Here is a 10,770-nt window from a genome sequence, read left to right as displayed (position 1 = left end):
GAGGGCGTCAGGTTGGGGAAGGCAACTTAAGTTCTCAAAGGTGAGGTTGCTGCTCTGTCCAAAAGGAATGAAAGGCTCTGAAAGAACCTAACCTTTTCTTCTTCACTGTAAGTCCTCTTGTGAGAAACTGAGAAGGTGATCTGCATGAGAAGTTTGCATGTACTAAGATCTAATTCTGTGTCTCCTTCAATTGCAGGTGCACTGAGCCTCTTTCTGCCTAGCATGACTGTTACATATACAGCTCGGGTGGCCAATGCCCGCTTTGGGGGCTTCTACAAGCTGCTGAGCCTATGGCGTGGGAGCATCTATAAGCTGCTGTACAAGGAGTTCCTGGTCTTCTCGGTTTCCTATTTGGGACTAAGCCTTACGTATCGGTAAATCAGGGTATCAGTAGGCATCCTTTCCCTCCTGTTTTCCCAGAACTTTGGGCTGTTATTAATATTCCACCTGCAAGCTCAGATTTTATGAAATTCCTTTTCTAATTTGAAGAATTACTTCAGGTGGTCCTCAACTTATGATTATAATTGACTCCAAAATTTATGTTGCTAATTGAGACATTTGTTAAGTGAGTTTTCCCCCATTTTACAACTTTTCTTGCCACAGTTGTTAAGTGAATCATTGCAGCTGTTAAATTAATAATCCGGTTGTTAAATGGATCTGGCTTCCCCATTGAGTTTGCTTGTGAGAAGGTCACAAAATGGGATCATAGGACCCTGGGACTGTTGTGGTTTGCCAGCAGCCTGTGGAGCTGGCAGCAGAGTCAGATAGTGAGGAGGCTGGGGAGGAATATGGGCCAGTCCTGGAGTCTGGGGAAGGCTCGGATGAGGGCTCTGTGTCAGAGGCAGAGATGGGGCCAGAGCCATTTGGGAGTTATGTGCTGACTCCGGAGCCTCCAGAGTTGGACATCAGAAAGGCAGAGGAACAGGGAGAGCCTGTTCCTAGTTCACACATGCACAGAGCTGCCAGAAGGCAAGAACAGTTAAAACAAAAGGGACGACTTGGGAGTAAGGCTTGGAGATGATTGGCCCCTCCCATAAGACATAAAAGAAGAGCAAAGGCACGTGGGCCTTTGCAGGAAGCAACGTTGTGGATGGTGTCGGTTGTACTTTGAAGCTCCGTTTTTGACTCTGTATTTCCGTGTGGCCTTGCCAAGATATTGCCAATTAGGTCTTTGGCAGCATGTCAAAGAAAATAAAGGAAGCTTAGATCAGAACAGGGACACTGCGACCATCATAAATATGAACCAAGCATCCAAATTTGATCACATGACCATAGGGATGGTGCAATGATTGTAAGTATTAAAAATGGTCCTAAGCCACCTTTTTCAGTGCTGTTGTAACTTCGAACAGTCACTAAATGAACTGTTGTAAATCGAGGACCACCTGTATACCATACCATACTAAATTTACAAGGACATTGTTCATTCTGGAAAGTGTACTTTGGCACGAGGATGTATACTGTTAAAATAATTCTAAGTTTGCTATTTAACCTTGGCTCAGTTATTGGCCCAGTTGTGACATAAAATAAGTGATGAGGCTACGTGTAAATAAGGTGTTGCCCCTTTTCAACAACAGGGTAATTAACCTGGTTCATGAAATTACTTGTGTCAGTTATAGCCTATTTAAACAAAAGAGTGGGGCACTGGGTGAATATGTCTGTATTTCTCTTCCTGGCTGAGCTGTGTTGAAGTTGAAACGTGAATAAGCCAAATGTAGATAATTAAGAAACGTGTAAAAGCAGTCTCTCATGACGTCTTATGGTGGATTCATGGTTCCTTCAATTATCCCAATTTTCAATCCAAGCCCATGGAAGCCAGTCACTGCCAAATAATAATTTTGTTTAATATTTCTTCTTTCTATTTCTAGGTATGTCTTAAAAGAAGATCAGAAACGGATTTTCGAAAAGGTGGTCATTTATTGCAACAAGTATGCCAATCTCATCCCTATCGCCTTTGTTTTGGGTGAGATGCTTCATTTCCCAACCTCCCCCTCTTGCTATTTCCATTCCAACTCTTTCCCTACTCATCTGCCCTCAAAGATGATGGGCAAAATGCAGTGATTTTTTTTTTTACATATTAATCTCCCCAACTCTCTTGTTTTTGGGTCAGATATGAACCTCCCTCCTTCATTTCCCCATTCTGCCAAGGGACTAGCACAAATAAAGGATGCTGGTTGTTAAGCAAATTACAAGTTGTCAATTGTTTCTAAAAGCAAAAAGTAAAACCTCAAAGCCAAGATATTGGAATTTCCTTAATTTCAAAATCTTGGCCTTTGCTCAATATTCAGCGAAAAACACAGAGCATCAGAGAAATGTACATTAGCAATAACTTTTATTGCAGAATACTGATTCTTATGGAACTATAAGAATTGCATTCCTAATGAGTAAAAGGAGTAAAAAGAATTACAAATAAAAACTTGTAAAGGGATGGGATCTAGAAGTAAAAGCCGAGAATGGTAAGTGGGCATGAAATGCTGAATGGACTATTTGAAAAGAGAAATAAGCAATGTGGAATACAAATAAAATGCAGTGGCTAAAAAACTGAATAAAAAACACTTCACACATTTTGTTATAATACATTTGTTATAATTCATTGTTTACATGTTTGTATAGCTGAGTTTTGGCTTTCAGGACCTGTTTTCGGTTTTATAACAAAATAATCCTACCCCCAATGAGATTTGGATTGTGGAAGTCATATTCTAATGTAATTTGGGAAGAAAGGCAGAATATAGTTTTAATAAATGAATAAATAATTTTCTCTCTCTTGGATTTACTCAGGCTTCTATGTAACGCTGGTAGTAAACCGCTGGTGGAGCCAGTACACCAGTATGCCAAAGCCAGATCGCTTGATGTGTGCCATCTCTGGAAACGTCCATGGTGTAGATGAGAAGGGACGGCTTTATCGACGGACACTCATGCGCTATTGCAATCTGTCAGCAGTCTTGATCTTGCGCTCAGTCAGCATTGCTGTGTTCAAGCGCTTTCCCACCATGGACCATGTGGTGGAAGCAGGTAAGTGTAGCACTAGAGGCCCATCTTCTTGTTGACTTTTGAAGTGATTACGTGGGAACATTCTAAAAAAATGTAGAAAGTCAAAGTAAGCACTATTTAGGACAGCCTTTAATTTGGAAGGTGCTGCCTGGTAAATGCCATTGTAATGCAAATTTTCAGTTTTATCCAGTCTCGTACAATCCAGATATATTGGGCTACGTGACCAGTAGCCATTATTGATAGAGCCAATGGAGACAATAATATTATAGACCAACACATCCTGAATACCTTAGGCTATGAAAGTCTGCATGAGAACGTGCTATTGTGTCTCCTAAAGAATTTCACCAATCGCATGAGTGGCATTGTATATAAACACCTGCTTCTTTGCATCTGCTTCAAGGATTCATGACTCGTGAGGAACGCAAGAAATTTGAAAATCTCAACTCTTCATACAATCGATACTGGGTCCCCTGCATTTGGTTTACCAATTTAGCTGCACAGGCCCGTAAAGAAGGCCGCATACGTGACAACTGTGCTTTCAAGTTGCTCATGGAGGTGAGGTTCGGAATCTTAGCATTAGAGTTATAAACTTAAACTAGTTTAATACAGGGGTGAAATGCTCCCGGTTCAGACCGGCTCGGGCGAGTAGGTAGCGATGGCGGCGGGCAGTTCGGAGAACCGGTAGCAAAAATCCCTGCCCCTGCCCCCCCATGCCCAAAATATTCGATTTTGTATCCAGGTTCCAATTAGGTTTTTAAATGAACCAAAAGCTAGGAAGGCTATTTACTGTAAATTCTAAGGCTGTATAATCTTAGTACTTGGGAAAACTATAGAGTAGATTATAAAAAGGTAACTTTGTAAGAACCTTGAAAACAATGTGCTAATCAGCAGAAATTATGGATTTGTTAAAGTTACTCCTGTAATATTTAATTTTATTACATCTTCCTTATTGGATTGTGATAGTGTTATGGATATAATTCATTTATACCCATATAAATATCCAAATAAGCATTTGACAAAGCTAGGTCCTCTCTTGACCTTTCCTTCCAGCCTAGCTTGCAATTTCCCAACATCTACAATGTATCTACCATGAGACTACTGAACAGTACCTTAACACTACTTTCCAGAGCTAGGTGATGCAACTACTGAAGCACCAAATGTCCAAAAAGAAGATACTATAAATGGCCAATTTTTATCAGAAGTCACTGAGAAGTCCAGGAGAATCAGCAAAATCACATTTCTCTGCCTCAATCCAGAAAAAAGTCACTTTCACTTATTGATTTGAGTAAAGCTATACATATACCTGAAGGCATTGTAGAAAGCTATATGTAGTTGTAGAAAGTTCTCACGCCTCACACAAGCAGTGATGATTGAATTTTCCCTCCAGGAACTGAATCATTTTCGTGGCAACTGCAGCATGCTTTACCATTATGACTGGATCAGTGTACCATTAGTATACACTCAGGTAAGCTGTCGGACTCTGAGTACACAAATGTTATTTCACTGGTGAATGTTTAAGCATATCCTATTGTTGGCTTTTCTGGTTTGTGTGTCCTTTTTCTCTTGTTTAGAACAGATTAAAGGATTATGACCAGACTTAAGAGAAAACTGGTGATGGGGAGGTTTATCAACTCTTACATCTAACAATTCTGTTTTGTGGCTCTCTAGACTATCGCACATCTGTGCCCTATGCAACCGGTTATTTGTCCAGGTTTCAGAGAGCAGTTTGAAAGAACATTCTTATAAATGCAAAGGATTGCATTTTTACGAGAAAATCAGTAGATGGCAAAAAAATAATTCTTCTACTCCCTCTTTCTAATGGTCCCATGATATATTGGGACCAGAATGTTGAGAATTCCCAATATTTATGATCATTGATTGCGAATTCTGGGAGTTGTAGTCTATATCTGGGAAAACAGTATCAGTATCTTCGGCAATGTATACTTTGAAAGACTATCAGAAAAAAACTATCAGATTAATGAACAACAGAGATGGAATCGCTATAGAATTCTGTTCCACACAAATATATTTTGTACACAGCATTGAGGTTTAACTGACTGACAGCTATACCAAATAGCGTTTGTGAATGATTCTGTGTCATTCTGAAGGGAAGTATTAAGGAGCATCCCCAGAACTCTGTCATCAGCTCAGTTCTATTCAAAAATGTGATCTGAAGAATAGGATGGAAAGGATGCTTGTAAATTTTGCAAATGACACCAAGCTAAAATAATTGGCTAATATCTTAGAGAACAAAATCACAAAAATGATCTCAACAGGGTAATGTACAACTGTGTTAATTAGGATAATGAAAACTATATCATGGATATAAGACTGGGGAAACTCAAATTGACAACTGTGCACAAAAGAAGAATTTAGCTATAAGAGTACCCCAGTGTTTGAACATGACCAGTAACTTTTATGTAGCAGCTAAAAAAACAATGTGCTGTGCCCAAATCATAGGAAACAACAGTTCCCTGGTATTGTGTGCTGCTTAGACTGCATTTGGAGTTCTGTGTTAAGAGCTGATACTATACTTTAAAAGGGATACGGATAAATTGGAGCATATTCAGAGGAAAGTTACCTGAATGATAAAATGTCTAGAAAGCAAGTCCCATGAACAACAGTTACTGGAGCCAGGAATAGTGAGCTTGTAAAAGAGAAGCTCAAGGGGAGCTTGAGAGAGGAGAATTGGGGGAATCCTGGTTGGAACAGAGGAATGAATGAATGAATGAATGAATGAATGAATGAATGAATGAATGAATGAATGAATGAAGAGAATGCCTGGGTGAGAATTTCTTGGTTGCAACAGAGGGATGAACGAATGACCTGCAAGGACCCTTTTAACACATACATTATTGTTTAATATATTATTATATGTTCATATCAATGTCAAATCATAGCTGCTGGTTCTTTAGCTGTGTTGACTTTCATATGCATTGAGGTCTCCCCAAAAATCTAGGATCTTGTAGTATATTATGTAATATATATATGGATCCAAGCAGTGTGGTCTTTTTCAATTGACTAATGGAAATGTTGTCAACACACACATTTTCTAAGTGCCGTCCAAGATTTTTTGGTATGCTGATAATCACTAGGGTGGTTGTGTGCTGATAATCACTGGGACCATCAAAGTCAGTTTCAATTTTAATTTTCAAATCTTGTTTCTTTGTCTTCTATTCTACTATCCCTTGGTATTGCTTCAACAGTTATCCACACATTCTTTTCTTCTTTTCAACCATAGTTATATCTGATGTGTTATGAGCCAAGACTCTGTATTTGGAAATCTCACAATATTTTAACCTGCCCATTTTTATTACATTTTCAACTTTATGTTCCCACCAATTTTTCATTATTGGTACATGGTAATTTTTATAGAAGCTCCATGAATCATTTTCATGAATATGTTATGTTGAATTTATAATCAATTTGTGTGATCTTGTATGAGCTGAGTATATGATCCACTGTTTTTTCTTCTTATGTTGAATCATTTTGACAAATTTTCAATTCTGGCCTTGATTTTATTAGTTCAAATACCCAAGCTTATTCTTGGGTAGTCAAAATCATTACCATTATTTCAAGCATAATTAGTATGTTGCTGTTATTTTAAATATTGAGCACTTTAAGTTCAGTCAATTTTGAATTGTGGGTTATTGACACAATGATTGCATATGTAATGTAGTATATTTTTATTTTTATTTTTATTTTATTTGATGTAACTGCCTTAGTAAGCTTTTGTCTTGAAAGATAGTATACAAAGTCTAAAACCAGAAAGCCACTAAAGCCACAACTAAAATTGCCCATAGAGCAAAGCTGGTACATTTAGAACACTTTAAAACTCTCATACTTTAAGATGTGAAACAACAAGCTTGTCATGAATTCTATGGACAATATATACTGTCTGTCAGAGTACTTGGGTGCACAATAACTCTAGCAGAGCAGAGGTTCCCTTAGGGCTGACAGTTCTCTCTCTGGTATGTTTATTGAGACACTTAATTTTGGTCTGCCTACTGGCAGCAATTACACCCAGCAATTTAACATCTTATCTACAGAGTTACAATACTGTCCTTTATAACCTAGTAATTCAGGATATTTAGTTTACTTTAGAATAGCCGTACTTTAACTGTTTATTTGCAATCCCTGCCTTACAAAATGTACTCAGGATGATATAAAAGCAATTAATGATACTTAAGTTAGCTATCAGTGCCTTTCTGCATACATTATTGGTGAATAACAAGTGGGAAAAAACTTTTACTGTTCTATTTTTCAGTGTTACATGAGATGCAGACCTAATTTCCACTGGAAACTAAATAGGGAATGGTAAATTATTTTAGGATTTTTAAATTATCATGGAATTAAATGTATAATCTGTAAATTAGAACCATCATAATTTCTTCTATTAACATTGACCTAAAAAGAGTCTTAATTAAGCAAGCTGTACTCTAAATTGCATCCTAAGTAATTATTGTAATAAAAAAACCCTTTAATCTGAGCAAAGTAGCTCTCCACCTTTTCATTTTCCTTTTCTCTTTTGCTCTGATAGGTGGTTACCATAGCTGTATACAGCTTCTTCTTTTCTTGTCTAATTGGAAGGCAGTTCCTCGATCCAGCCCAAGGTTATGAAGGACATGACCTAGACCTGTGGATTCCTGTTTTCACCCTGCTTCAGTTTTTCTTCTACTTTGGATGGCTCAAGGTAGGGCAGAATGGAGCTGATTAATTTGCAGTGGCTGCTGGAGCATTTCCTACATCACTTTCCTCAAGCAGTTCTTGCCCGGATGTGTCGAACGGGAGTTTTTGTCTAAGGAGATTCTCAATCATCCAGGTCATGGTTGTCCCAAAGGTGCTTTTTCCAAAAGGCAATTGGACTTTCTTGGGTTTGGTTTTTTTTTTTGGAAAACATTTGGTTTCTCATCCAAGAAGCTTCTTCAATTCTTGGATGCTTTGTGGATGAGAAGTGAAAGTAAAAAAAATAAAGTCCAGCTGCCTTTTGGAAAAAGCTCCTTTGGGACAAAAGTTCGCATTATCTCCAACTGCTGTGGCTCCCAACCAGTCCTTTCACTATTAATTACTGTATTGAGAGCCAATATGGCTAATGCTAATGTTAGGAGGGAATGACTGGAATCCCTTATCTTGGAAAGCTGCTGTAAAGAATTGCTCAGGGCTAGGCCAGGGAATCCGATTTGGGGCAGAGGAAAAAGAGATTTAGCTTCCTTCCTCCATCTATTTGTATACTTGGCAGAAGATTGGGAGGCTCTGTACAAGACACAGACTAAGGAGCTATCTTTCCTCATTGTGGATCTTTGCAGGTGGCTGAGCAACTCATCAACCCTTTTGGAGAGGATGATGATGACTTTGAAACCAATTTATTGATCGACAGGAACTTCCAGGTAACCCCCAACCTCTCTCTCCTCTTTTGCTAAGGATCGGCAAATGTTCTGACTTAGACTTCCCCAAAAATCACAAAGCAGAATCCTGGTCCCAGCAAAACCCCTTTTATTAAACAAACAAGTGAATTCCTCTTATTCACTTTCAGCAAAGTCTTTCAAGGGAGAATTTACAGTCACAGATCTTATCTGGCTTAGAGAGCTGCCAGGCAGATATCTTCAAAACTTGGCAAAGAGTCACGGAGAGTCACAAACCAATTAAGTGAACTAATTGTCTCGTGCAAATGCCACTCCTCTTTCTCTCCTTTTATTCCCTCTGGGAGGGGCCATTCATCATCCACCCATGGCCTTACTCCCAAGTTGACCCTTGTTCTTTAGCTGTTCTCTTCGTCTGGCAACTCTGTGCATGCGCACACTGGGAAAAGGGTCCAACTGTTTGTCTGCCTCACTGATGTCTGACTCTGAAGGCAGCTGATAACTGGCATCCGGCCCTGGCCCCCTCTCTACCTCCGATGCATAGCCCACATCAGAGCCTTTCCCAGACTCCAGGACTGGTCCATGTTCCTCCCCAACCTCTCACTGTCCAAATCTGCTGCCAGCTCTGCTGGCTGCTGGCAAGCCACAACAGCAAAGCAGTTTTCAATCAAGATGAATTTTTGCATGATCCAATAGTTGTAAACCTGTCCCCTGCCCAACAGCTGAGATTCTCATCCCTCCCTACCCCAATACATAGATATCCTACATACATATTGACAAAGAGACAGGCAAACACCAGTATTGTCTGCCTGCAACCAGTATTGTCTGCCTGCAAAAGGTATTCTTCACCTTCGGTTTTCTTCTGAAGGTCTCCATGATGGCTGTGGATGAAATGTATGGAGATCTGCCTCTCCTGGAGAAGGATAGATATTGGGATGCCTCAAACCCACGAGCCCCCTATACGGCAGCTACAGTTTTTCTGTTGCAACAGCCGTCATTCCAAGGCTCCACTTTTGATGTGACGTAAGGATTTCTTTATTCTTTGTGCGGTGCAAAAATTAGTAGTAATAATAATAATAATAATAATAATAAATGATTAACTGGTGAAGAAACAAGGGGGATCACAAGGGAATGAATCTTTTAGGTTTTCCTCATTTGGGATTGATCAACAATCTTTTCCCAGTGTGTGTGAAGCTCCCCATTGGTGAGACTGTAATTGTACAAGCATGATGACTGTGCATTTCCCACTTGAGGGAAGCCCTTTCTAGTAATGGAAGTACTAGTGACTAGTGACTAGTAAGTCACTTTCTAGTAATGGAAGTATCTACGGATAGTGCAAAATGGTGGCGCAAATTCTTTCAACCGCTTGTCCTCGCTTTCCAGACTGGCCAAAGAGGATATGCAGTTCCAGCCTCTGGAGGAGATTGCCGAGGGCCTTGAACAGAGCCGACATGTGCCTGCCCACCTCTTGAACCGACTGCTGTCTACAGCTCCTACCTCAGGAGGTTTTGGACGCCGTCTCTCTCTGCTGAAGCGCAAGAACAGCTGTGTTTCAGAACCATCAACCACCTACAGCTGCCTTTGTCAGGACATGCAGGCCATTGACTGCACGTGTACCCCACCTGCCAGTCAGCAGATGCGCAGTAACAGCATTCCTTTCATCCCTGAAGGGGCGGGAGACTCTGGCCATGATACCAGCAGCCCAGGAAAGGAAGCATACAGCGTTCTTCCTGAGTCTCACATTGTTGAGCTGGGTGAACTTCCTCAGAGCGCTTTGGACCAGGAAAATGTTACAGCTACCCCCCATGATCCAGAGCCTCTTGTGGATACATCAGTTAATACAAATGTTTTGTCCTGGCCTCTCCTAGAACATGACTCTTCAGACACTTCCTTCCTTCACAACCCAAAGGAGGTGCCAAGCAAAGGGGTCAGCTATCCCCCATGGCTGCAGAGCCCCATTGAGGAGGAAAATACGCCATGAGTCAGTTATTGGGTATGCACAGGTGAGATGGACTTACTCCCTGGGACATCTTGTTATGGCGATCTTATTGGAAGAAGGCCCTGAAAGGAGGGACCAGCAGAACTGAACACACTTTTATAAAAACCACCTTTGTAGCAGGGACTTGGGGGAATTTTAAGAGATGTTGTGCAGACGCTCTTAATTTCATTAAGAAGAGCCGAGGTGGCACAGTGGTTAGAATGCAGTACTGCAGGCTACTTCAGCTGACTGCTAGTTGCAGTTTGGCAGATCGAATCTCACCAGGCTCAAGGTTGACTCAGCCTTCCATCCTTCTGAGGTGGGTAAAATGAGGACCCAGATTGTTGGGGGCAATACGCTGACTCTGTAAACCGCTTAAACAGGGCTGTAAAAGCACTAGGAAGCAGTATATAAGTCTAAGTGCTATTGCTATTGCAAATACTC

General features: G+C 40.4%; 1 protein-coding gene across 1 annotated transcript; it reads left to right on the top strand.

Moving 5' to 3' along the window:
• The first annotated feature begins 213 nt into the window (after positions 1–213).
• Positions 214–10,329, top strand: BEST2 (bestrophin 2). The gene is made up of 9 exons (XM_070934358.1): positions 214–374; positions 1,866–1,960; positions 2,776–3,009; positions 3,389–3,543; positions 4,376–4,453; positions 7,529–7,681; positions 8,295–8,375; positions 9,217–9,371; positions 9,732–10,329. The coding sequence occupies exons 1-9, from the start codon at positions 223–225 to the stop codon at positions 10,327–10,329; spliced, it is 1,701 nt and encodes a 566-aa protein (XP_070790459.1). The 5' UTR covers positions 214–222.
• Positions 10,330–10,770: the final 441 nt, after the last annotated feature.

The sequence above is a fragment of the Pituophis catenifer genome, unplaced genomic scaffold (assembly GCF_029215685.1).
Source record: "Pituophis catenifer annectens isolate HBS135680 unplaced genomic scaffold, rPitCat1.0.hap2 SCAF_2, whole genome shotgun sequence".
NCBI classification, from domain to species: Eukaryota; Metazoa; Chordata; class Lepidosauria; order Squamata; family Colubridae; genus Pituophis; species Pituophis catenifer.
The sequence above is the reverse complement of the archived record's forward strand: the minus strand, read 5'-3'. Positions and strand labels throughout refer to the sequence as shown.

Excerpts from the sequence above, each read along its gene's own strand:
- BEST2 (XM_070934358.1), top strand. The coding sequence starts at position 223 with ATGACTGTTACATATACAGCTCGGGTGGCCAATGCCCGCTTTGGGGGC. Across the intron at positions 8,376-9,216 it reads TGATCGACAGGAACTTCCAG|GTCTCCATGATGGCTGTGGA; the intron begins GTAACCCCCAAC and ends TTTCTTCTGAAG. Across the intron at positions 9,372-9,731 it reads GGCTCCACTTTTGATGTGAC|ACTGGCCAAAGAGGATATGC; the intron begins GTAAGGATTTCT and ends CTCGCTTTCCAG.